This window comes from Doryrhamphus excisus, chromosome 20 (genome assembly GCF_030265055.1).
Source record: "Doryrhamphus excisus isolate RoL2022-K1 chromosome 20, RoL_Dexc_1.0, whole genome shotgun sequence".
Classification (NCBI taxonomy): Eukaryota; Metazoa; Chordata; class Actinopteri; order Syngnathiformes; family Syngnathidae; genus Doryrhamphus; species Doryrhamphus excisus.
This window is the reverse complement of record NC_080485.1, coordinates 12525805-12553042: the sequence shown is the minus strand read 5'-3', so window position 1 is coordinate 12553042 and position 27238 is coordinate 12525805. Positions and strand designations below refer to the sequence as shown.

General features: G+C 44.2%; 2 protein-coding genes across 5 annotated transcripts in view; one reads left to right on the top strand and one right to left on the bottom strand.

Moving 5' to 3' along the window:
- The window catches only part of akt3a (v-akt murine thymoma viral oncogene homolog 3a), a 50133-nt gene extending 40123 nt beyond the window's left edge, over nucleotides 1–10010 (top strand). For all 4 annotated transcript variants that reach the window (XM_058059292.1, XM_058059291.1, XM_058059293.1 and 1 more), the window contains exons 9-14: nucleotides 797–919; nucleotides 1063–1191; nucleotides 5941–6155; nucleotides 6288–6375; nucleotides 7210–7312; nucleotides 7553–10010. In XM_058059292.1, coding sequence (XP_057915275.1) covers nucleotides 797–919; nucleotides 1063–1191; nucleotides 5941–6155; nucleotides 6288–6375; nucleotides 7210–7312; nucleotides 7553–7638 — 744 coding nt within the window. In that variant the 3' untranslated portion in view covers nucleotides 7639–10010. The remainder of the gene's footprint in view (nucleotides 1–796; nucleotides 920–1062; nucleotides 1192–5940; nucleotides 6156–6287; nucleotides 6376–7209; nucleotides 7313–7552) is intronic.
- A 72-nt stretch (nucleotides 10011–10082) lies between these two features.
- The window catches only part of sdccag8 (SHH signaling and ciliogenesis regulator sdccag8), a 36056-nt gene continuing 18900 nt past the window's right edge, over nucleotides 10083–27238 (bottom strand). Inside the window, exons 14-17 of the mRNA XM_058059289.1 lie at nucleotides 27066–27193; nucleotides 23191–23299; nucleotides 20853–20984; nucleotides 10083–10947 (exon numbers count right to left, since the gene is read on the bottom strand). Of these exons, the coding sequence (XP_057915272.1) occupies nucleotides 10827–10947; nucleotides 20853–20984; nucleotides 23191–23299; nucleotides 27066–27193 (490 nt within the window). The 3' untranslated portion in view covers nucleotides 10083–10826. The remainder of the gene's footprint in view (nucleotides 10948–20852; nucleotides 20985–23190; nucleotides 23300–27065; nucleotides 27194–27238) is intronic.

Below are 27238 nucleotides of genomic sequence, written 5' to 3'. Positions count from 1 at the left end.
GCCTCGTGGGTAATTTGTACCACTCCACTGTTGCGGCACAGCAGGCCGGTGCCACGTTTGAGTGCCACATGTGTAAGCGGCGTCACAGTGACAACTTGACAAGTGACGGCTGGGGAGAGAGAGAGAGCGAGGCTACGAGGGGAGGGTGTCACTTGGGGGGGTTCACGCCACCTGGGACTGGGCAAAAAAAAAAAAAAAAAAAGCAAGGCAAAGTACGTAAAGGAGTTCTTTGCCAAAAACTTGCCAAAGAATGGAGTGAATGAAAATGTAGGCTCAGAGGGGGGCAGATAGACCGCTAATGAGCGTCATACTGGAGGCAGTCGGGGGGGGGGGACTGGATGCAGCCTCTCTTTAACGAGACTGGCGTATTGATTAAACCCTTGATTTGGCCCCCGCCGCCAAACTTTATGCCAGCGCCTTGTCAGCCTAGCCTAGAGGCTAACGTGGAAGGTTTGCTTGTGTGTATGTATGTTAGGGGGGGTGGGGGGGGGCTCTTCTAGATGAGGTGCCAGCTGCTGAGAGCCTCCATCCACCCACCCTCCTCAGAGACAGCCCCCGCCACCTTCCTCACTCTTTCCACACATTCCCAGCTCGCCCTCCTCTCCACCATCTATCATCTCAATATGGTGCGGGCAGCCAGTTTGTGTTGTGCTAATTTCCTCCAATAAATCAGTAATTATTGCTGTGCCGTCCCTGCTGCAATCCCCCCCCCACCCCCCACACTCCCCTACACTCCTATCCCCACCATCGTTTTCCTCTCATCCTCTCCTCTCTTCTCTTTTTCCCCCCTCTGCAGCTGTTTTTCCATTTGTCCAGAGAGAGGGTGTTCTCCGAGGAGCGGACGCGCTTCTACGGCGCAGAGATCGTGTCGGCCCTCGACTACCTGCACTCGGCCAAGATCGTGTACCGGGACCTCAAGGTAAACACACATAGAGGGTCAGAAAGGTGGATGATGGGGCAAAAAGGGGCCAAAACAATAAAAGTATGAATAGACATCCATATGGCGGCTCACTTAAAGAGTTAAAATTACGTCCAACACTCACCGTAAATGTTCCCTTTTAGTTGGAGAACCTGATGCTCGATAAAGATGGCCACATCAAGATTACAGACTTTGGCCTCTGCAAGGAAGGCATCACGGACGCCGCCACAATGAAGACTTTCTGCGGCACACCGGAGTACCTCGCACCTGAGGTAGAAAGTTTTTTCCTATCAATCCCATAGCATTCAGACAGGCCACAACATTGGGTACACCTGTGCAGTCTACTGAAATACACCAAAGGATGTTTTAATGTTTAATTTAGCACCTCATTTTTTCCACATCACTGTAGTAAGAGACATTTGTGGCGCCCCCTATGGGTTGTGCACAGAATGCTTTGGAAGGCATCTTGGTATATATGCAATACATATATTTTTACAGTGTTGTTATTATTAGACAAACGCTTAATGTCCCGCCATACTTGCGTGTTGTCTACTAGCAAAAATGTGGAAGACATTGGGGGGGTCCGTACGTGGTACGTACAGCCTCAGTGCGGATCCGTTAGCACGCAGAGACGGCGTAGCAGGCTGTGTCAAGGTTACAGATACATACGTGTGACACGCATGGCCTCTGCTGCCAATTAGTTCACAGCACACTAACACACACACACACGCAGAGAGCACAGACCTCGCCAAGCGCCATAATTTCCCCATATTCCGTTTCACCTGACCGTTTTTGTGGAGTTAAATGCACAAATGCCGAAAATTGTCACAATTCCGTCTTTTTTTTTAGTTCACATTTCAGCAGTGAAATAACATGTTTCACACTCTTGAGCTGCAATAACTAAAATAATTTAAATATGTTTAATTTTTGAGCTACTACTGCTGTAATTACTAACCCGCCCGGTGGGGGGGGCTAGCATTAAAACCTGAGTAAGAACACAATACGTGAGCAACACATGTAAGTACAGTGACGTGGGAATCGCACTGAGATCGTCCATTGCAAAACACGCTGTAAGCACGTGTACAACGTACGGTGCATTCAACTGCTCGTTGCCAGGTGTGGCGTGCGGGCCACGTACGTATGAGTGACATGCTCCCTCCCTGCATTTGCCGCTCCCTCCACACACGTTTACAGAAAAACATGGTGGCCCTGGCCTCTGCACAAAAACACATACAGTCTAAAAACACACAGGGTGGGCTGTGACCTAAACTCAGTGAGTTAGTAAGTCCCGCCCCTGTCCCTGCTTTGATGGCTGCCATGTTGTCCAACCAGTGTAGCTCAAAATTGACACACAGGTGCAGATGTGGTAAAACCTTTTTAAAAAATTAAGACAGTAAAAAAAAAAAAATTGAAAGCAAAGGGAATGATGTGTTGGATCTCATTGTGCAGGTGTACCTAATGAAGTGTCTACTGATTATATCCGCGTGTCAATGCAGTACCTCTTATTTAATTGACTGTACTCGTGCTTTGATGTTCAACTCCCACAGCCGTAGTATCAGGTGCAGAAAATACATGGGGGAGGAGGGGGGCGCATAATTAGATGAGAGTAGACGCTTATTTATTTTTTTTTAGCAAGCATCCATCCAGAAGGTCAGCAGATCAACTGGCGAGAGCATCGCAGCGCTGTGGGTGGCGGAGACAGAGTGATGGAGATGTGGAGATGAAGGCAGCAGGGGAGAGACGCGGTGTATATCCCACTTGAAAAAGTACGGAGGACAATTTGGCGCAGAATTTTCAGTCTTTTTTTTTTTTAGAGTCCCTTCCTTTGCGTGCCAAAAGCTGATTGGAGGCTGCTAGTTATTTTTCACAGGATGTGTGCATTTATGTGTGTGTGTGTGTGTGTGTTTGTGTGTGAGCGCGTGCCCGTACTTGTCCACGCACACAAACGTGTGTGTGTGTGTGTGTGTGAATGCAGTAGAAAGTGCAGGCTAAAGTGAGGCAGATGGCGGCAGATGGGCGAGGTTGGAGGAAGGTGCTCGGAAAAAACCTGGAAATCTACACCGCCGCCACTCGCCCGCCCGCCCGCCTGCCTGCCTGCACGCTCTGCTCGTCCGCCCGCGTGTAAAAATAACACAGTTTGCTCGGAGCCAAGTTAGAGAGATGCAAAGTAGCTGGGATTAAAAAAAAAAAAAGAGAAAAGCGGGGCGGCGGTGGGGGGGTTGAAGACAGAGGAGGGGAGAAGGGAATATTTCAGGGTTACACAGAGACACTTCCTGTGTTTGCTTGTGGTGCAAAGGGCAGAAACTGTGGGTGCGTGTCTGCTGGAAATTCCACACAACTCATTTTCTCATGAAATAAATCAACATTAATCAGTGATGAGCACTTTTTATCAGAACTGTGTCAACATTCCAAAATGTCCGCCTTTGACACCAGCAATATGTGTGTGTGTGTGTATTGACTGTGATCATGTGTGTGTGCCTGCTGGCTATCTGTGCCTTGCATTGCCACGGGCTATGTGTTCCCATCCCATGTAGTCCAGTCCACGCTGCCAACGCCCCCCCCCATCCCGGGAGCGGCATCCTTGACACCACATGGTTGATCTCAGCGGCCCTCCCTTTCCTTTCTCATCTTTTGTCACGTCTCAGCTTAAATCATCTTATTTCTGACCCTAGGAAAAAAAAACGGGTCTGAACGGAGCCACTGGGGTCAAACATGATGTGCGAGTACAGCGAACCCCCCCCCCCTTTAGAAACAAGTCCAAATGCACATGCTTTCATGCTCGCGGCTGTAGGGCAGCATCCTGGCTCAGTGTGAGGATTAATCTGCTCCCTGCCTGCGACCGAGCTGCCACCTTTTTTTTTTCCTCGTGTGTGTTTGTGCGTGTGCGTTCCTCGGTGTTCATCTCCTTGTTTGCTGCACTCTCAAAACTTTATGAATTCGACGAGGGCGGATAAATATTCCATCTGTCGCGTGCATGTATGTGTGTGTGTGTGTGTCTCTTAGACTCATCTTCCAGTCGTCTAAGCCAGCAATATCCCTCCAGTTGTACCAGTCAGTTGTGCGTGCGGAGCTGGCGGCAGGCTGTGTTCTCCGTAGCCGCCACTGATGAACATGAACACATGAAATATCTATTAGCCAGACACTTCAGTGTTGTTTGAATGCATCAACTTGCAAGATGGCGTTTCTCGCAGGAATTCTGAAAATGACAAAAAGGGGTGATTTTTTTTGTTTTTTTTAACCAGTATAGACTGACAGCATGATTAGATAATGGCTGTTAGCATGGCGGGCTTTGTCAAGTCTGTGTGCCCGCCCGGCCTGCTCCATTATTAACAGTGGGAAGATGCTACAGTAAACCTCGGATATATCGGATTCAATTGTTCCCACTGGTTTTGTCCGATATAAGCGAAATCCGTTATATGCATATACCGTATTTTACGCATATATCGGATTTATATCCGGTATATGCGTAAATCGGATTTTATCCGTTATAAAAAGGCACTTCCTTGACTATGTTTCCAATGTACCTGGACTGGGCAATGAAAAGAGACGTAAAGTAATGAGAATTTAACTTTATTGGACTCTGAGCATAACAAATTGTTAATTAAGCTAGGCCCTGTTACGCCCGTCAGGCCTACGTTATTTCCAATAGTGAGGTTAAGATCTCATTCACTGCTGTGCTAGTATTATTGACGTCACTCACTTTTATATTTGTCCTAAATCTGGAGCCAGGAGAAAGACAATAGCCAGTGACATCAACAAGATTAGCATAACGATGCGGCCATTCGATATATGCGAGGGAAATTTAATGGAAATGCATTGGAACGGGACTGGAGATTTTGTCCGAAATAGGCGAAATCCGTTATAAAAAATCCGATATATGCAATGAATTTCTATTGGAAATGCATTACAGAAAAATCGGTTCTTTTTTATCTGTCCGTTGTGAGCGAATTTCCGATATATCCGAGGTTTACTGTATTATTATTGTGGAGATGTACAAGACATTTCTATTAGCCAGACACTTCAGTGTTGTTTGGATGCATCAACTTGCAAGATGGCGCTTCTCGCAGGAATTCTGAAAATGACAAAAAAAGGGCGATTTTTTTTTTTTTTTTTAACCAGCATCATTAGATAATGGCTGTTAGCATGGCGGCCTTTGTCAAGTCTGTGTGCCCGCCCGGCTTGCTCCATTATTAACAGTGAGAAGATGCTATTATTATTGTGGAGATGTACAACATATGCTGTTCTGGCCTCTCTCCAACCCTGCCAGTCTGTCCATCAGTACGCTGTTCACCCCCCACCCCCCCCCTCCCATCCCAAAGCCACACTCTTCCTCGTAGCGTCACATGTTAATGAGCTTCTGATGTTAATGAGGGCCTCAGCAGCACCTGAAGTACAGCTCACTCCCATCCTTCCAATCGTGCTCCTGAGGTGCGCGGGAGAATGAAGGAATGAAGATGGCCAGATGGAGAAGACAGGAGTAGTAGGCAAGGTGTAAGAAGAAGCCTTTGATACCCTTGCTCAGCAGCCATGGCCTGCGTCCGGGGGCCTCTCCTGCCTTCTCCATCCAGGGGACGCACGCGCTTGTTTGGCCTTGCCAGCTGAAGAGCGAGTCTGCCAGGGAGAGCTGGCAGAGACCAGGAGGGGGCAGCACACTCAGCAGGCCTCTAACGGGCCTCTGAAGACCTGCCACCCAGTGATGTTTGCCTGTGTGCGTGTGTGTGTGTGTGTTCACCATCATCATCATCATCATCCTTGTTACCACTAAATCCACTTTTGTTCATCTCAGCTTTTTTTAAAGCTCCCCTCCAGCGACTTTGTTCCATCTTGACTCTCTTTTTCTTTATCTCCTGGCTCATCTGCCTTCTCCTTTACCTTGGGCACACAATAAAATACATGCAGACTTGCAGAAGAAAAGCAGATGTCTAATAAAAACCAACAGCCCCCCATTTTAAAAAAACTAACCCAAAACAGATGAACAGAAACAAACGTGAACGTCTGCCTCCATGTCTCCTCCCTCCCAGGTCCTGGAGGACAACGACTACGGACGAGCGGTGGACTGGTGGGGTCTGGGCGTGGTGACGTACGAGATGATGTGCGGACGCCTGCCCTTTTACAACCAGGACCACGAGAAGCTGTTTGAGCTCATCCTGATGGAGGACATCAAGTTCCCGCGCACGCTTTCAGCCGACGCCAAGTCGCTGCTGTCCGGCCTGCTCATTAAAGACCCCAACAAACGGTGCAAACTTTGCAGGAAAACAAATACAAAACCTGATAACTTTAGTTCCGTTTAATGTCCCACAAGCTTCAATAATTATTTATACTTTAATGATGCTAATGAACTTTGTTTTCTCTCCCGTTAACGAACTAGACTTGGTGGGGGACCAGACGACGCCAAGGAAATAATGAGACACAGTTTCTTCACTGGAGTTGACTGGCAGGATGTCTACGACAAAAAGGTACTCTGCACATGAGCGCATACAACCCACCTCCGATTTTGGATCAACATTTGCAATTAAAGCAACTGTTTTAAACATTGATTAATTACAGCTACGATAATATCTTTGTATCTCTCTTTAATGACCATTGTTTACTCACACCAAAGAGAGTTAAATTGTCGAGAGTTGTGGTTGCTCCTAGACGTCACGTGACATGTTCAACCACGATGAAGAGGCGTGTCCAAAGCGTGGCCCGGTGACCATTTGTAGCTCATGGCTTGTTTTTTCTTGGTTCACAACATAGTAGAAATAAAGTGAAAGCAAAAATAAACTGCAGAATAGACGGAATAGAGCAAAGGAATAAAAATAGATAAATTAACAAATAGAAATACAAGGCAGCAGAAGCATTGTAATTGTGAATGTAGTATTCTCCTTTGGCCACTAGGTGTCTGTATTCAGTGAGGCCAGATGTGATCGCCAGAACGGGCGTTTATTGAAGGCTTTCTATGCCATGGTCGAGTGGTTAGCGCGCAGACCTCACAGCGAGGAGACCCGAGTTCAATTCCACCCTCGGCCATCTCTGTGTGGAGTTTGCATGTTCTACCCGTGCATGCGTGTTTTTTTTTCCGGATACTCCGGTTTCCTCCCACATTCCAAAAACATGCTAGGTTAATTGGCGACTCCAAATTGTCCATAGGTATGAATGTGAGTGTGAATGGTTGTTTGTCTATATGTGCCCTGTGATTGGCTGGCTTATCCCAGAAGACAGCTGGGATAGGCTCCAGCACCCCCTCGTGAGGATAAGCGGTAGAAAATGAATGTCTTGACTGCGTCCTCTTCACCTCTTCGCCGTAGATGGTTCCTCCGTTCAAGCCTCAGGTGACCTCGGAGACGGACACCAGATACTTTGATGAGGAGTTCACGGCCCAGACCATCACGGTGACGCCACCAGAGAAATGTGAGTCTTTCCACGTCGATACGACGCTAAATTACTGTGTTGGTTTCCTACTAGCAACACATTTTAGTGCGAGAAAAACACCACCCAGTCGCCATCTTTGTCTTAGTAAGACTTTTTCAACAATTGTACATGCTAACAACTTTGTGGCAACAGTTTGGGAAAGACCTGTGGGGGGGTTGGGGGGGTCAGTACATTGCATTTGATTGAAAATTAATGTCCCATCCGCTCGTGTGGTCCTAGTCGACGAGGACGGGATGGACTGCCTGGACAACGAAAGACGACCGCACTTCCCGCAGTTCTCCTACTCTGCCAGCGGCCGGGAATGAACTAGTCCCCCCGACCCCCACCCCACTCCCCGGTGACATCATCACAGCTGGTCTATGAGGTCATCAGTGTGGGAAGACATCCAACGACAAAAGAGAGACCCACACTCGCGGACTGAACAACCCTCCCCTCGTTCCGGGGAAGGGGGGTGGGTTGCCATTCTTAGCCCCGCCCCTTTGCTCTTCACCTTTTTCCAGCCATCTCGTTTGGTTTTTCCGAATGGAGCTTGTTTGCGGTACAAACGTCCAGTTAGCAGTTAGCGCTAACATCGAAGTGGGGGACTGCTGCGCTTTTGACACGTCTGCCGAGCCTCCCGCGCCGTGATCGTAGTCAAGGAGACGTTGTGTGGCCGGTCGAGCCCTCAGCGGTTGTATCTCAGGCTTTTTGCACGCACACACACACATATGAATCATTCTGGGATCGACTGAGGGGGTCTGGCAGTGAGCAAAAAAAACCACCTCCAGCAGACCACATGTAGGCAGGATTTGACTCAGGTTGTGCTCTGTGCAATCCATTCTCCTCGTTGCTGCTATTCCGACATCCACCACTAGGACAGGAACACCAACCCAGACTACTGCTAAACACCCGGTGCTGCCCTCCCGGCTTCAACGCTGCAGGACATCCATAATAACGCAGGCGCTAGCAGCGTGTCGCCTATGCTTGCAAACTTGCTGCTAATATGGAGCTACGACACATCAACATAGATTTAAAAAAAAAAACAACAAAAAAAAAACGGATGTCATGTTTGTGCCAGTGAGGAGGCTCGAGGAGGTCAACGAAAGCGCAGCAGTTCCCAAAAACGTCATTTAGCTTTACTACGTACGCCACAATGCAGTCATTGATTTTACACTTTGAATGTTGTCCCGAGGAAAGCTTTACTGTGACTGCAGAAGAAGAAGAACGCTGCTGCTGCTGATCTTGCAGGAGAGCACGCAGCAACGCCACGGATGGACGTGTACAGGTTTAAGATGCTCATCCTCATTTATCGTTGGTCAAAGGTACGCAGCTCCACACCTTTCTTCTTGCACGTGTCCCTTTTCTATTTGGAATACAACCATTTGTTTAGGGCTCAGAAACTACACACAAACTACTAAATGGCTGAAGAATGTAGGAGGTGTAACGTTTAGCATTACCTCCACCAAGGATTATTTATCATTTATTTATTAGTTTGTTTATCTCTTTGTTTGTGTGTTTGTGTGTGTGTGCAGGACCTCCTGCTCCATGGTGGAGGTCCTGTCCACTAGAGGGTGCTGGGGAGCGCAGACCTCCACCAAGGCCTAAAAAAAGAACTCGTTTTTCAAATGACAGCTCTTTCTTTTTGTGACACCACCACAAAAAAGGATAGTGATGATAACCCTAGAACCAAAAATGGGACTGTTCTGTCCTGGCTGCTCAGTAGAATGAGCACAAAAAACATTCTCTTATGCAAATTAGCTACAAGCCTCTCAGTTATTCTGTCCAGGCAGCTCAGTACAAATATGCCTGAACAGTAGTAGAATACAAATTGTGATAACACAATGCTTAGCTTCTTTTTGCACATGAAAAATATATTCCTATGTATAGTTGATCAAGCTTTCATGAAGGCTGTTTTTGAGTTTGTACTTTAGCTGGAGTGGCCTTGGTGGAGGTCTGGGTTCTGGGCATGCTCATGTTTTTTTGTTTTTTTTTGTGTGTGTGTTTTGTGACCAAACTGTGACAACCCGCAGGTGACTGGAGACGTTAAAGATAGACGTAGAAAGTAAGCCATTGATGAGACATTCCATCAAGGTGGTCTGACCGGGAAGGTGGGGTGCAAGTAGGAATTGGACGGAAGGTGTGTCAGGTAGGAGGAAGGAAAGAAGGAAGGAAGGTACGAAGGTAGGTCAGTGTTTCCTGTCAAAACATTCCAGGTAGGAAAAGAAGTGTGAAGCTGCGGTGTGTGTCTTTAACGCTTCTTCCGGTGGGGTGTAAATAGTGCGTGATCGTCTTCCAGTGTGACCACCACCATGCCCCCCCCCAAATCATCATCGTTTTTGTCTTCACATGCCAGGAAAGCCTTACGGTTTCACTCCAAATAAGAAGTTCGAGATTTTATGGATGAGGCAGTTGAAAGTAGAGTTGGGGGATGTTTGTTATTTATTCTTCTTATTATTTGAATGTCGCTGTATGATCTTTGATGGATAACTTGAATTTATTTTCTAATTTATTCTTTTGTTAGCACCACCGGGTTGTTTGTGTGTTCATCCTGCAGTCGAAGTCCTAAGACTTCCTTTTAAAAAAAGAAATGCAGCCTTTTTTTTTGTTGTTCTTTACAGATACGTATGTCACATACAACATATGACTTGTTTTTACTGCTGCTCTTTTACATACATTAAACTAGCAAAGGTCAACGTGGTGAACGCATCCTTCTCTTGCTGTGTGGTGCTCGACTGCGGCCTATTGGTAAAAAAAAAAAAACAACTAGCATTAAACCACAGTTTATATATTGTTGGGCTAAAGCAGTTCAAGCATAAAAATGGCTACACAAACAAAAATACAAACATTGAAAGACAGGTTCTGATACGCAGTATTGTATGTACACTAGTCACTGCAGGAAGTACTGTCAAGAAACCCGCAACACTTCCTGTGCTAACATGTCAGTCTATATTATGTCATACATTATATTATTATGTAATACATGCATAACGGTGACTATAGGGGTGTTATTTCATGTCTAGAGGGCTCTAATGTTAAAAAAAACTGCTTAGGTCATAAACCGGTTTTCTATGCTTTATGAAAACATTCCATTTATAAATATAAAATCTATAAAAAAATACTTAGAAATAGTGATTTAAAATTAAAATGTATGAAAAATATTGTGGACACATTATGCTCACCTTGGGCACTTTGTATTGACTTGTGGGCTCCTACAGAGCAGCTACGGCTTTCTAGATCTTCCAGATTATGTACCTCTTTCTGCAGGGTTTCCATGGACTTCCTGCTTCCGACTCAAACGGTCCGTTTCATTTACTCCACCCACGGGCCTTCCTCTCGGTACGCCCACTCCACTGTGATTGGTGACGCTCCTGAGGACTTCCGGATACATAGTTCCATGTTTAGTGAGTGCAGGCAATCTGTAGCCCATATGAGGAAGTCCGGATCACGTTGACATCATAGAACTCTGGGGCAGAGCCGTCCAAAACGTCATCCACGTGAAAGCCGTAAAGCTTGTTTAGATGTCCGAGTGGTTGTGAGTGTGAGCGCTTCGGTCCTGCATGAGTCGACTCTGTTTAGCCAGCAGCTCACAGACCTGCTGGGCGCTGCTCTGACAGTGACGGTCCAACTGCTGCAGCCTGAAACACAACAACGCAACATCGTCATACAGCGCTCTAACACTTCCTTCAACGCATCAGGCTGACGTCAGAGTGGAACCATCGACCCTTTCGCTGCTATTGTCTACCCCAGGAGGGGTGGTGGGGGGCCACGGGACGGCTGCACCGGCCCTGCGGGTCATGTTGGCAGTGGCGAGGCTGCACGAGTGTGACAGACGGAGGAGGCCAACATCCCAATTCTCCAACACAATCTGCTCCGTCCTCCTCTTCCTCCTCTTCCTCCTCCCCCACACTTGTCCTCACGCTGCCCTCTCCTCCTCCACATGACACCGTGCACGGTACAGTACACCTTACCATACTAGGATATATTCCCTCTGTTTCCTATACTGTACATATACATACCTTCCTATTTATTAGTCTGTGTATACCTGGATTTTGTAAGTATTAAGTTATTTGTGAAAGGTAGTAATAAGGTTAGGGCTAGGGTTATGGCTAGAGTTAGGTCTGGGGTTAGGGTTAGGGTCAGGGTTATGGCTAGGGCCAGGGTTAAGGGCTGGGGTTATGGCTAGGGCCAGGGTTAAGGCCAGGATCAGGGTTAGGGCTAGGGTTACAGCCAGGATTAGGGTTAGGATCAGAGTTAGTGTTAGGGTTATGGCTAGGGTTAGAGTTAGGACCAGAATTAGGGTTAGGACCAGGGTTATGGCTAGGGCCAGGGTTAAGGTTACAGCCAGAATTAGGGTTAGGACCAGAGTTAGTGTCAGGGTTATGGCTAGGGTTAGGACCAGAATTAGGGTTAGGACCAGGGTTAAAGTTGCGGCCAGGATCAGGGTTAGGGTTACAGCCAGAATTAGGGTTAGGACCAGAGTTAGTGTTGGGGTTATGGCTAGGGCCAAGGTTAGTGTTAGACTGGGGTTAGGGCCGGGGTTAGGGGTTCAGGTTGAGGCTCGTACCCCAAGAAATCACAGTCCAATATGAAAATACTTGGCAAAGCAACAAGTGGTGCCATAACTCCAAAGAACAATTTCAACCAATCACAAGCCTGAAGAACATCATTCCTGGAAAAGGCACAACAACAACAACAAAAATCCCAGCTGTTGCCACAAAATCCTCTACAACAAAAAGTGCACTTCCTAAAAAAAAGTTACTTTTCACTAACTTCTTCTGTTGACACTTTGTGTGTACACCAAGGTACGCATTTCAGGGTGACGTTTCTTCCCAAGATGGTGGTGCAGCTGGACTCAGCAGGACGTCGCCGTGTCACAAAACGTAAGTCACAGACAAAAGAAAAGTGTGAAAAAGATCCACATGATGATCATGATGATCATGATGATCATGATGATGCGGCGCACAAAGGTCAGCAGCCTGCGTGACTCATTCTAACAACTTCTGATGCCGATATGTGAAACACGACACAGTGATGATGATGTCACCCAATAACATTTGGCCCAAAGTCCTGATCCACTTAGAGTACAGTCTTATGCACGTACACGTGCTGGAGGTCTAGTTTTGGTGTACGTGTTACATCCAGCAAGCCTCCACTTTATCAAAGTAACCAGCAAACACCGCCTGTACATAGTACTACATACAGATTTACTGTGGAAGCTAATAAAGTGCTTCAAGTAGATTTTTAAAAACGCTTAATTACACGATAGCACTTCAAAGCCACCTTCTTGTAACACTTGGAACCTTGCAAGGTCGTGACCTTTCACGTTTAAAACTGACTCACGCTTGTAAGCTGGTCTTTATGTAACATGGTCAACCTCTGGCCTTAAACATGCACACTTCAGCGGGAGGGGGGTGGTGGAACAGCTTGTAACACAGCATTATGTAACAACGGTGCAATATCTAATACATCATGTAATAACGCCGCATTTTGCAACAGCTTGTTACATACTGGAAGTTATGAAACTGATACATTTTGTAATGTCGCCACATTTAGAAATATGAAACATGTTATTACAAAATGCAGCGTTATTACATGTCGTACAAATGTATGACATTATTATGTAGTGAAAGTGTTACATTATAGTGCCGTATCTTGTAACAAAGAGCGTTACGTGATATTACTGTATATAAAAAGGTGTTACATTATACTGCTATAGCTATAGAAACAATGGTTACATTACAGTGCTGTATCTTATAACAAAGAGCGTTACGTGATATTACTGTATATAAAAAGGTGTTACATTATACTGCTATAGAAACAATGGTTACATTACAGTGCTGTATCTTATAACAAAGAGCGTTACGTTACATTACTGTATATAAAAAAAGGTGTTACATTATACTGCTATAGCTATAGAAACAATGGTTACATTATAGTGCTGTATCTTATAACAAAGAGCGTTACGTTATATTACTGTATATAAAAAGGTGTTACATTATACTGCTATAGAAACAATGGTTACATTACAGTGCTGTATCTTATAACAAAGAGCGTTACGTTATATTACTGTATATATAAAAAGGTGTTACATTCTACTGCTATAGAGACAATGGTTACATTATAGTGCTGTATCTTATAACAAAGAGCGTTACGTTATATTACTGTATATATAAAAAGGTGTTACATTCTACTGCTATAGCTATAGAGACAATGGTTACATTATAGTGCTGTATCTTATAAAGTGTTACATTACATAATTGGAGATTATGTAACAAGTTATTACACAAAGGCGGTGAAATGTACTAATGTTTTGCCGCATTTGGTAACAACTTTTGCAATATGTAACCAGTTCTAATAAAATGTGTTGTTACACAACAATGTGAATTATGACATAATAAGGCATCATTGCAGCACATAAATTGTCACTTAACGTGGATTAATATAAACACGCACAGGCGGGCAGCACTGGAAAGGAAAATTGGACGGATTAGTGGCTGGCCTGGGGATGAGACCAAGCAGGCTTCAAAGAGTAAAGTAGGAGGGGGCGGGGCTTATTGAGGAGCATCCTGCCGTGTGTGTCTTGTCTTTCTTATGATGAGGCTACCAACTTTACTGTGGGGACGTTGAGGCTGGTGTGTGTGTGTGTGTGTGGTGAAAGGTTGCCGGAACGTCCCAGTGAAACATTTTTACCATTTAACCCCTCTAGACGCTCACCGAAACAATTTAGTGTATGTGAAAATAAAAAGAAGGTTTAGCTGGGGGGCACTTTGCACTAATTTCCCCCGACAGTCTTGATAATCAAACGCCACACACACACACACGTATTCTACTGACTGGTGCTGCTAAGGAGATTAATTACAACACACACAGACAGTCACCTCTCAGTGGCATACATGAGTAGTAGCCCCCAGCTAGCGTGTGTTTATAGTATTTACAGGTGGGAGCATATGCAGTGGTGCAAAGGGGGGGGAAAATGGAGAAACATAAAGGAAAAGAGAGTGTGTGTGGGGGGGGGGGTTAAAGAGTGCCATAGCAGGCTTGCCTGGTTAGAAAAAGAGTGCCAGGAGCATAAAGGCTACAGCTGACACACACCAGTTGTTGCTATGGCGAGATGAGATGCTGATCTGACTGGGGGATGCACGCGTGTCTTCATTCACTTACTGGGAGGAGTGGATCTTCTATTCATCTCATTAGGCTGTGGAGGGTGTACCTAATGTTGTGACCTGCCAGTGAGAGGCAGGGAGCACTTCCATTGGCACTGCAGACCTCCATCACGGGAGGTCATGTTTATCATACTCAACACAACATGGGATTGGACTCCTGAATACGCTGGTATGCTTCACAGCGCTCCATTGACTGTTTCAAGTTCAGCCTGGACAGTACAGATAAATACTTATATTATAGTGCAGTATGGGATAACGGAAACTCGTACATTATAGTGCTGTATCTTATAACAAAAAGTGTTACGTTATATTACTGTATATAAAAAGGTGTTACATTATACTGCTGTATCTTATAAGAAAGCATGAAGTTATATTACTGTATATAAAAAGGTGTTACATTATACTGCTAAATCTTATAAGAAAGCATGAAGTTATATTACTGTATATAAAAAGGTGTTACATTATAGTGCTGTATCTTATAAACAAAAAGTGTTACATTATATTACTGTATATAAAAACGTGTTACATTATAGTGCTGTATCTTATTTAAAAAAAAGTGTTGCGTTACATTACTGTATAAAAAGATGTTACATTATAGTGCTGTATCTTATAAAGAAAGCGTTACGTTACGTTACATTACTGCATATAAAAAGATGTTACATTATAGTGCTGTATCTTATAACAAAAAGCGTTATGTTATATTACTGCATATAAAAAGGTGTTACATTATACTGCGATAGAAACAATTGTTACATTATAGTGCTGTATCTTATAACAAAAAGTGTTAGGTCATATTACTGTATATAAAAAAGGTGTTACATTATAGTGCTGTATCTTATAACAAAAAGTGTTGCGTCATATTACTGTATATAAAAAGGTGGTACATTATAGTGCTGTATCTTATAACAAAAAGCGCTACATCATATTACTGCACATAAAAAAGGTGTTACATTATAGTGCTGTATGTTACAACAAAGAGCGTTACGTTATATTACTGTATAAAAAAGGTGTTACATTATAGAAGTGTATCTTATAACAAGGTGTTACGTTATATTACTGTATAAAAAAGGTGTTACATTATAGAAGTGTATCTTATAACAAGGTGTTACGTTATATTACTGTATATAAAAAGGTGTTACATTATACTGCTATAGCTATAGAAACAATGGTTACATTATAGTGCTGTATCTTATAACAAAGTGTTACATTATAGTGCCGTATCTATAAAAAGCGTTACATTATAGTACAGTATATAACAAAGCTTTACATTTTTGCTCTGTATTACAAAGTGTTACGTATTTATTTATTTATTTTTCAATCTTTACAGGAAAAAAATGGTCCATTAGTGTAAAAATGTCCCATATTTTCTGTTGAGCATTCACGCGCTATTTTTTTGCAGACATGACATTTGGCTTCCTCGTGGAATAAATATTTCAAAGCAAACCCACCCAAAAGTGAACTTGGGATGCACCGCTTTCATTTATCCTCTGTGCGTTTCATCATGTATGTCGTACGTGTGTGTGTGTGTGTGTGTGTGCTGCAGGCGTGTTAGCAACATTCGGCGTGAGCTGCTGCAGCAGCAGGTTGTACTTTTACGAGGCGGCCTCGCTGACTTTGCACACTTAACACTGCAGCTTGTGAGGCCTCTGGCTACGGCCTCACATCTGAGCTGCAAATACGCGCATGCATATATATATATATATATATATATATATGCGTGAGTGTGTGTGTGTGTGTGTGTGCGTGCGCGCAAAGGAGCCACCGTTTGACAACGCGCTCTCTCGTCAACAGGCCGCCAAAGCGCTGGCTGCCGGCTGCTGAGGCCAGCTGGAGCACACAGAGACAGAAAAAACATTGAGGGAGGGAAGGGAAGGGAAAGGAATGGGGGTGCACAGGGAACGGGCACCATCTAGAGGCGAAGACAGGAAGTGCTTCAAGTCAGTCACCTGACAAGTTCATAATGTCAGCATGGAGACATAGAGAAGAACAGTCCATGGAAATACTTTGGGTGCTATGGCGACCAAAGCAGATCTACATCAATCTTAGCTCGTACGACAAAAAGGCCGTCCAAACAACACAACACGTCGTCCATAGTAACCTAGTAACCAACCTACCTAACTGCACTATGCGGGCATACCAATAAATATCTATACACAATACCCATGCTAAACAAACAACTATATATTCTGACCGCAAGGCATGCTGGGCAGTTTGTGGTACTCTTTCTTCCAACATTTTGCTGCGTTTGTTGCATTTTTACTTGATTGCAAAATACACTGAAGAAGTGGTCAGGTATTTTACCCTCATCCTGTTGATGCAGCTGGACTACCCAGCATGCCTTGCTGGCGTTTTCAAAATAAGTTTTTCCGTTTAGCGCTCGGTTGTTGTTTATCACTCGCTTAGTAGTAGCAGTTGATTGACGCGATGCCTTCACTTGCAGTGTTGTGTTTTGGTTTCGTTGCACCGTGAGCAAGCGTGTCCGAAAATTGTGCGTGTCGAGATGATGACATGTTGATGGACACACACACACACACACACACACACACACACACACACACACACACACACACACATGACCACAAGGACTCACAAAGTGATGAGTCTTGTGTTCTTCTGCCGCTGCCAACTTCATTTGCAAATGAAAAGTTTTGCAAGGGCTTGTGGGGCATGGCAACACGCTGTGTGTGTGTGTGTGTGTGTGTGTGTGTGTGTGTGTGTGTGTGTGTGTGTGTGTGTGTGTGTGTGTGTGTGTGTGTGTGTGTGTGTGTGTGTGTGTGGCAGGAGCCCAGATGAAGCAGCCCTTGCCGGGGGCTCGCAGTGAGCCCGCGGTATCAGCAAGCCTGTTCCTTCTTCCTCCGGCCCGCCGCGACCATTTGTTCCATTAAGCAATCTCCTGGAGCCTCTGGTGCGCAAACACACACACACACACACACACACACACACACACACACACACACGCAAACACGTATAATTCAACAACTGCTTGCATAGCTCATGCCGCACATGGCCCGCCATTCCTCCTCCAGACACGCACCATCCTTCTTCATGGAGCCCATATGGCCCAGTCAAGCCTGTGGATCTACACACACATCTGCGCATATATGTTACACCACACACACACACACACACACACACACACACATATAGCGGATAAATGTGTGTGTGTGTGGTGATAATTGGTGAGGCGGGCGGCGAGCAGCTGTGAGCTGACTAAAGGTTGCATGGATGGCACTTGCCGCAGAAGAGGAGGCCGAGATGTTCGGAAGAGGAGCGAGAGAGACGGAGGAAGAGGAGTGATGATGAAGAGCGGCCACTGGACGCAAGACACAAACGGTTTCATCTTAAAATACAACTATTTTATAAAAAAGCGTGCAGACCTCACAGCTAGGAGACCAGGGTTCAATTCCACCCTCGGCCATCTCTGTGTGGAGTTTGCATGTTCTCCCCGTGCATGCGTGGGTTTTCTCCGGGTACTCCGGTTTCCTCCCACATTCCAAAAACATGCTAGGTTAATTAGCGACTCCAAATTGTCCATAGGTATGAATGTGAGTGTGAATGGTTGTTTGTCTATATGTGCCCTGTGATTGGCTGGCCACCAGTGCAGGGTGTACCCCGCCTCTCGCCCAAATACAGCTGGGATAGGCTCCAGCACCCCCTGCGACCCTCGTGAGGAAAAGCGGTAAAAAATGCTAGCTAGTCTGTCATGTTTTAGCATGAAATGCCTTCAACTTATTGTTACTGTATTAAATACTGTATTAAATACAGAATATACAGCATATATTTGCTGTATATTGTTTATTTGGGTATATATATTGTATATATGAGAGGCTTACCATTTATTGCAATGGTTAGGGTTCGGAAAAAATGTGTGTTCCTTGGGGGGTGGGGGTGGGGGGGCCGGAAAATAATTGAGATGCACTGCATGACGAAAAAAATAGCGTCAGGTTTAAAGAGTGACATTACAGCACGTCTGTTTGTTTTGGTTTAAGTTCATTCCCTGTGTTTGTTTTGGTTTAAGTTCATTCCCTGTGTTTGTTTTGGTTTAAGTTCATTCCCTGTCTTAATACGTTGCCTTTCATAATCATTTACAGTAACAGCCTTGGTGGCACCCCCCCCCCTCCTCTCCACCACACAAACAGCACCAGCAGCACAGAAATAGTCCAAATAAATAATGAAGTGTGTGTTACCAAACCCCTGTGTAGTTTGGCAGCCTCCTCGGCCCGGTAAAAATACATCAAGCTGATTTTCCAAATGTTTCGCTCCGCTCTTCGCGCCACAGATTGCAGGGGAGGGGAGGAGAGGGGGGAGTGGCGGGGCGCTGGATGGCGAGGCCGCACGCGCGTTGACTTGTTAGGCGTGTACGCCGTGAAACGCCTCGAGTTGTCGCGGTGTGTTTAGGGCCTGCGGGGGACCGAGTCGCATATAGAGGGTGACGCACACAGGATGGAGATTCATGTGTGTGTGTGTGTCCTTTTAGCGATACTTTAAATGATATTACATCTTGTCAAGAAACTATTCTATAGAATGTACTTTAGAGTAGTCAGCGTGCAGCTTGGGTCGTAGTAGAAGTAGAAAATGAGTCAACACTACAGGGTCAGGCAAAATGACACTTTTGTAAGTTAAATAAAAGGCAAATAAAGTAAAGTTAACAAAAAAAAGTGTTTCCCCCCCCCCCCGAAAAGTACATATAATGCCATTGTTTTTCGTTTCGGGCTGCACGGCGACCATGTGGTTAGCGCACAGGCTTCACAGCTTGGACACCCAAGTTCAATTCCAACCTCAGCCATCTCTGTGTGGAGTTTGCATGTTCTCCCCGTGCATGCGTGGGTTTTCTCCGGGTACTCCGGTTTCCTCCCACATTCCAAAAACATGCTAGGTTAATTGTCGACTCCAAATTGTCCATAGGTATGAATGTGAGTGTGAATGGTTGTTTGTCTATATGTGCCCTGTGATTGGCTGGCCACCAGTCCAAACAAATCTGTAACTGCAACACAACAAGCGTTCCGTTTGCACTTCAATCTTGGTAGACATGATCCCGTACCAGCTCCAAACACCATCTTGTTTGTCAGAGCTACTGGATCTGCATCAAAACCAAAATCAACCGGCCGACTTTAAAAATTTCATTTTTAAAACATCATGAAACAAAATGGCATTATATGTACTTTTGGAAAATAAAAACATTTTTTTTGTTTCTTTACTTTATTTGCCTTTTCTTTAACCTACAAATGTGTCAGATCATTTTGACCTTGACCCTGTACAAGGGAGATCATTATAAGCAGCTGGTGGCAAACCTCCTGAAGTCCTACAAAGCCCCTTGGATGCTTTACGTCACTGAAGAGCCAAGTGAAGTATAGGAGTATAGGATGAAATACCTTGAATACTGTTAGCAATTGATTTGTAGTTCATCTTATCAAAATAAACGACTTAAACACTTTTATATCTCTAGCCCCCAAATTTTGGAGACCAGTGAGATCGTCCGGAAAAGGTCATGTTTATCATGATTCGTTCCTCTGCTGTGTTTGTGTTTTTTTCTCAGTACTTTAGCACTCTAGCACTTTAGATATATAGTTTTTAAAAGTGCTGCAAATCTGCCCGGGGTGCACGCATGGGATTGCTGCTTTTTCCACTTTCTATCTACCCCAATCAAATAAATAAACTCAATAAATAAATAAAATAAAGTACATCCAACTTTACTTTCTATAGTATTGTCCCCTGACGAGCTAGAAAATGTGAGTGGAAGTACTCGCTTTAGTGAGGTACTCGATGTGCTGCCCAAACTAACAAAGACCTTCCCAAACATCCACACCTTGGCTGTAAAGAAAAAAAAAAAAACAAAAAAAAAAACAAGAAAATGTGGTCAAGCTGCTCCAAAAGCAGAACTGAAGCATCCACAGGGAGGATTCATCCACTGAGTAAGTGTCAAAAGCAGAAAATAAAACTCACTAAATGCCAAGAGTGATTATCATAGTTCAGCTGGGGAAGAGAGAGAGAGAGGAGGAGGATGGGTGGGGGGGGTAGTGAGAAGTTAGGCACCAGCTTCCCGGCCAATCCACGTTTGGCAGACGCATTCCCGCTCAGACAAACCTCATGAGGACGCACAAACAAAAAACACACAAACCACACATGCATGCACAACATTCGCTCTTCACCCTCCTTGACAAGCTACATTGTTTTTGTTTTGTTGTTTTTTTTTGGGGGGGGGCGCTAAACTTGTGCTAACGTGTACCAGGCGACAGGTTAACGCAGATTACACGTGTGTGTGTGTGTGTGTTATTGAGGGGGTTGTTGCAGAGATCTTACATTCCCAGAGAAAGAGATCCCTCTCAAGGTCACATTAAGGTCAAGTGTGGATGCTCGGTTGTGTCGTCGGTGCCTACCTGTTCTTCATGCACTGATGCAAGCGTCCGTGCTGAACACATTGTTCCTCCATGTCGCTGCAGCGAGCTCTCAGACTCTTCACCGTGTCCTCAAGGTACAGCTTCTCCACGGCCAGCTGCTCCACTTCTCTCCTACGCGGAGCAGAGTGCAACGTTAAACTCGGACAAAAGAACCAATCAGCTGCCGCTTTGATGGACTTCACGAGGTCCAAAAGGTGAAGATGGGACTAAAATGGATGGACTTTGTATCGTGAACGTGGAGGGCAACCCAAGCCAGCAACTACGGGGGGTCGGCCTCATCAGCGTTGGAGTGTATTTGTGTGTTGACATCCACAGCCGTCCAGCAGGACTTTAACCGCTACACAAAGAGCCAGAGGCCCACCACACATCACCACTGCTGCTAAACAACAATCCCGCACTCTCACAAGCGTGTATAAGAATCGAACACATGAAAAGCCCATTCGAGGTGAATAGTTGTGTTACTTTTCAGATGTTTGCCTTCGCTTTATTTAGCGCGTGTGTGTGCGTCCGGCGCGGTCTGGCACGGCCAGATTGGGGTTCTGTCATGTGACTAATGTGCATCACAGCTCCAGCAGCTGACAGAACACTGGGCCCAGGGTCACTGTCATACACGTACACATGCATGCCCGCACACAAACAAACAACAACAGACACACACATATACACACACACACATACCAGATGGAGAGCCATGCAGGCCTGCTGTGACGACAGTAGCATCAGGTTTAACAAGAAAACAGGTCAGGCAGGAAGATAGCATGTAGCATTTGGTATTAGGTATCACGTAGCATGGAGGGAGCATCATGTTGAATGGGAACTCTGGTTCTTTTAGCCGGGAAATGAGTCGCATCGTTTATGGTAATGGTAATGGTTGAATTTCATTTGAACATGCATCAGATTACAATTGAATGCATCACATAATCAGTTCACAGTTCCACATGTCCAAAAGGAGTAGGAAGAAGCAGAGCTTATTAAATCCTACCCCTCCATCTGGTACTTTTACAATCAGTAACTGTTACATTTGTCCACTTCCTGCTTTCCTAATATACTTTAAGTTTTTTGTTTGTTTGTTTTTTTGTCACGTACCGAAGTACGAGGTGATATGACCATACTATGACATAATGGGTACCATAGTAAGTATCAATATAGTGATATATATAGCACATCATGACTGGTTCAAGACTCCTCATCCTTGTATTTGGTAATGGTAATGGTTTTATTTCATTTGAACATGCATCAGATTACAATTGAATGCATCACATAATCAGTTCACAGTTCCACATGTCCAAAAGGAGTAGGAAGAAGCAAAGCTTATTAAATCCTACCCCTCCATCTGGTACTTTTACAATCAGTAACTGTTACATTTGTTCACTTCCTGCTTTCCTCATATAGTTTAAGGTTTTTTTTAATTTAAATTTTTTGTCTCATACTGAAGTACGAGGTGATATGACCATCCAATGACATAATGGGTACCATAGTAAGTGTCAATATAGTGATATAAAGTAAACCTCGGATATATCGGATTCAATTGTTCCCACTGGTTTTGTCCGATATAAGCGAAATCCGTTATATGCGTATACCGGAAAATGTCCGTTTTACGCATATATCGGATTTATATCCGGTATATGCGTAAATCGGATTTTATCCGTTATTAAAAGGCACTTCCTTGACTATGTTTCCAATGTACCTGGACGTGCAGGCAACGCTGCAAACGCTGCAAATGACGTCGTATAGCGGCCTGTCACGATACGGCGAATCGGAGCGCCACAATGCGGCCATCCGATATATGCGAGGGAAATTTAATGGAAATGCATTGGAACGGGACTGGAGATTTTGTCCGAAATAGGCGAAATCAGTTATAAAAAATCTGATATATGCAATGAATTTTTATTGGAAATGCATTACAGAAAAATTGGTTCTTTTTTATCCGTCCGTTGTGAGCGAATTTCCGATATATCCGAGTCCGATATATCCGAGGTTTACTGTATATAGCACATCATGACTGGTTCAAGACTCTTCATCCTTGTATTTAGCAAACATCAACTGCTTGTATTGTTTCTTGAATTGGCTCATCGTTGTGCATTGTTTGATTTCCTTACTCAATCCATTCCATAGTTTGATTCCACATTTAAGCCACGGGGTTGAACGCATATTAGAAAAAGTAGCGGTTCACAGTCCGGAAAGTGTAAAGTGAGTAAAGTGTGTCCCAATTCAAAGTATTGGCATTATTTAGACAACATATTTTCCCTCTGGATCAGTTTATGGAACGCTATAACAACACGGTGATATATACAGTAGTAGCTATTATTGGGATTACCGTCTGTTTCCTGTCAGTTGCTCCAATGTTGCTGCCAGTGTGAGACACTCCTCTTTCAGCTTCTTGATCAGGGAATTTTGGGAAGACAGCAGTTCGTCCAGCTCATCGACTGCAAAGGCATGAGAGGGAACATTACACTCCATTGGATGGCCCTGGTGACCATGCACTGCGTCCCAGTGGACGTGTTGACATATATGTACACACGTTATATATGTTCTACACTATCACCGTATGTGTAAAGAAGTGTTCAAAGGGGTGGCAATGTGGAGGAAAAAGTAAAGTGCAAATGTGACAATGAGGTCAAAACAAGTTGGCGGAAGAGGAGTTGTTGGAGAGCGCCACCGTTCTTCCTCTCCGCCCTTCCCGCCTTCGCTTCTTTAGGAACACTCCAACTCCGGGCTTTCATCCCGCCTTTGAAAGCAGCCACGGTGCGCTCTCCAACATATGTTTTTTGCTCTTTACAAAACACACACACAAAAAAAAAAACAAAAAAAAAAAACAACAATGGCAGACGTTTTTTTGGATTGAGGCGATCGTCCACCTGCTCCGACATGCTGTTACCATCAGGGGAAGCTAACGGATACAAAGAAATAATAGTCATTAATAGGGGACACTTGCAGTCTTTGAAAAGTTGCACGAGGTGCTTCCAATATGCTTACGGAGACAAAATAGGTGCAAGGAAAATAAGCTAGGTTGTACGAAAAACAAATGGTAGCAAAGTCACAAGTTATAATATCACACGATTAAAAATAAATGCTGAAATATGTGCATATTTTGGATATCTTGTATATATCTTGTATATATCTTGTTAAATTGTCTTTTTTACTCTACTTTTATATACTTTTTTTCTTTATAAACTTGACTACTGCACTGAAAGGAGAAGCTCTCCAATGTCGTTGTACATCTTGTATAATGACAATAAAGGCCATTCCATTCCAAATATACTTACAGTACATTTCCAGTTATAACTTCTCAAAATACTTCAAATAATTTTTTGTTCTCATAATTTTATGTTATTCCTGTAATACTACTACTTTAATCTAGTTAAATTTCTCCACATAGAATACATAAAACTTTATTTTCTAAGTAGTATTTTTTTTTTTAACAGTGGAACATCCGCAGTTAAAACAAAAAAAATGGTACAATCTGAAGTAAAAAATTTTTTTTTTTAATACTATAGTAGTTTTACTTTACTTAATGATTCTGGTTTACCCCAGGTATTAATGTTAACAATATGAGTTCTAGTCAAAGCTAACACTAATTAATGATTTATTATGGGGGAAAAAAAATGTAGGTCAAATGTGGCGTTGTAGGGCCAACAAGTCGGCGGTGACGTTTGACTTTAACTGGCTTCAACTGTTAGGGAACAGACAGAGGACATGTGAACAAACACACACGCACGCACGCACACAGACACACACACACACACACACACTGAGCTAAGTTTGGCCAGAGCGGTAAAAGTTGCCATGAAGAATGCTAATTAGTCGAACAGGCTTTGAATGCGTCTGGCCGTGCGTAGGCCAAAAAGAACCCTGGGACACAGAAGCCCGGCAGAACTGGCACTGGAAACAAACAACAGGAAAACCGAGAGGGGGGGTGAGTGAGTGAGTGAAGGGGGGAGAGAGAGATATCTGATGTCATCTAGAGGCAGCTCGGTATGCATGTACTTAAAAAAAAAAAAAAAGGTGGTGGATGGATGGAAGGACAAATGGATGGCTTGGAGAGCAAGAACGCTAATTATCCTGTTCGTCTGTCGGCCGGCAGGAGGAAGTGATGCGAGCGACCAAAGGACGTCCACTCATCCATCCCGTCCCTTTCCTCGCCGCTCCACGGCGTCCTGCTGTGCTCTGATGTCAGCTCTCTTTAGACAACATGTGTGCCGCCGCCACGTGCCAGGAAACAAACCCTTTGTTTACGCCTCCTCTTCCTCCCGCCAAGCAAAAACCCTCCCCTCCTCCCATCCTGTCTATCTTTGTTCCCGCTACCTGCGGGCCGCCTCGTTTTGTGGAGCGGAACCACAGGTAAGTAAAAAGACAAAAAAAGGGGGGGGGACCCAGATGGTGCGACAGATGTGAGAGCAGTAGTGAGTCGGCCAGGCGTACCAGCAGGGGGCGCTCTGCTCGGCTGTGGTCACCTTCCCTGCCGTCGCTTATCTTGGCTGTTTGAGGTGACCGCAGTGCAGGGGGCGGGAGTTTAAAAACTCGATGGCCGTGTCGCATCAAGCTGGAAACAAACCACACAGTGGAGCGCTGATACTTAACCGGCGGCCCGTGGGCTGAAATTCGGACTGGCCTGCTAGCGATGAACTGTTCTTTAGCATCACCAGGGCACTCTTGGACTAAAGTTTATTCAGTAGGCCCTTTAAAAAAAACACTTCTGTTAATATCACTTCTGTTATTATTAGAGGATCTTTGGTTAGCGGTTTTGTAGTAGATTCTTAAAAATAGTCTGTGTTAAGGATCTTTTACTAGCGTTTTTTTTTTTTGCATTCGGTCTTTAGTACTATTTATCTAGAGTAGTAGGTCCTTAAAAACAGCAGACTGCTCCTGAGTAGCACATTTTGTAGTCGGTTCCTAAAAGCAGCTTCTGTCATTAGAGGATCTTTGGCTAGCGGTTTTGTAGTAGATTCTTAAAACAGTCTGTGTTAAGGATCTTTTACTAGCAGTTTTTTTTTTGGCATTCGGTCCTTAGTACTATTTATCTAGAGCAGATCACTTCTGTTATTATTAGAGGATCTTTGGCTAGCGGTTTTGTAGTAGATTCTTAAAAACAGTCTGTGTTAAGGATCTTTTACTAGCGTTTTTTTTTTTCCATTCGGTCTTTAGTACTATTTATCTAAAGTAGTAGGTCCTTAAAAACAGTGGACTGCTCCTGAGTAGCACATTTTGTAGTCGGTTCCTAAAAGCAGCAGATCACTTCTGTCATTAGAGGATCTTTGGCTAGCGTTTTTTTGGGGGGTTTTTTGCATTCGGTCCTTAGTACTATTTATCTACAGTAGTAGGTCCTTAAAAACAGCGGACTGCTCCTGAGTAGCACATTTTGTAGTCGGTTCCTAAAAGCAGCAGATCACATCTGTCATTAGAGGATCTATGGCTAGCGTTTTTTTGGGGGGGTTTTTGCATTCGGTCCTTAGTACTATTTATCTAAAGTCGTAGGTCCTTAAAAACAGCGGACTGCTCCCGAGTAGCACATTTTGTAGTCGGTCACTAAAAGCAGAAGATCGCTTCTGTCATTAGAGGATCTTTGGCTAGCGGTTTTGTAGTAGATTCTTAAAAACAGTCTGTGTTAAGGATCTTTTACTAGCGTTTTTTGTTTGTTTTTTTTCCATTCGGTCCTTTGTACTATTTATCTAAAGTAGTAGGTCCTTAAAAACAGCGCACTGCTCCTGACTAGCATATTTTGTAGTCTGATCCTAAAAGCAGCAGATCATTTCTGTCATTAGAGGATCTTTGGCTAGCGGTTTTGTAGTAGATTCTTAAAAACAGTCTGTGTTAATGATCTTTTACTAGCATTTTTTTTTTGCATTCGGTCCTTAGTACTATTTATCTAAAGTAGTAGGTCCTTAAAAACAGCGGACTGCTCCTGACTAGCACATTTTGTAGTCTGTTCCTAAAAGCAGAAGATCACTTCTGTCATTAGAGGATCTTTGGCTAGCTGTTTTGTAGTAGATTCTTAAAAACAGTCTGTGTTAAGGATCTTTGACTCACATTTTTTGCAGTAGGTCTTAAAAAACAGCAGAACATTCCCTGTCATATAGAGGATCTTTGACTAGAAGTTTTCCTTTTTAACATCATCAGATCCTCTGTCCCGCACCGAGGCCCTATAAAAACATGAGTATGTTTCTCCAGTCCAAGCTGTTGGGGGTCACTGACCTCTCTGCAGGTGTTGCATCTCCGTTTGCTTCAGCAGAGCCGCCAGTTCGCTCTCCCTGTCCCGCCACGCTCGGGCCGCACGTGCCATTTTGTCCTCCTGTGCTTTTTCTGCAGTCTCTTTTTCCTCTCTGAAGGGGAACAAGACAAAAAAAGGACACTTAGGATGTTGATGA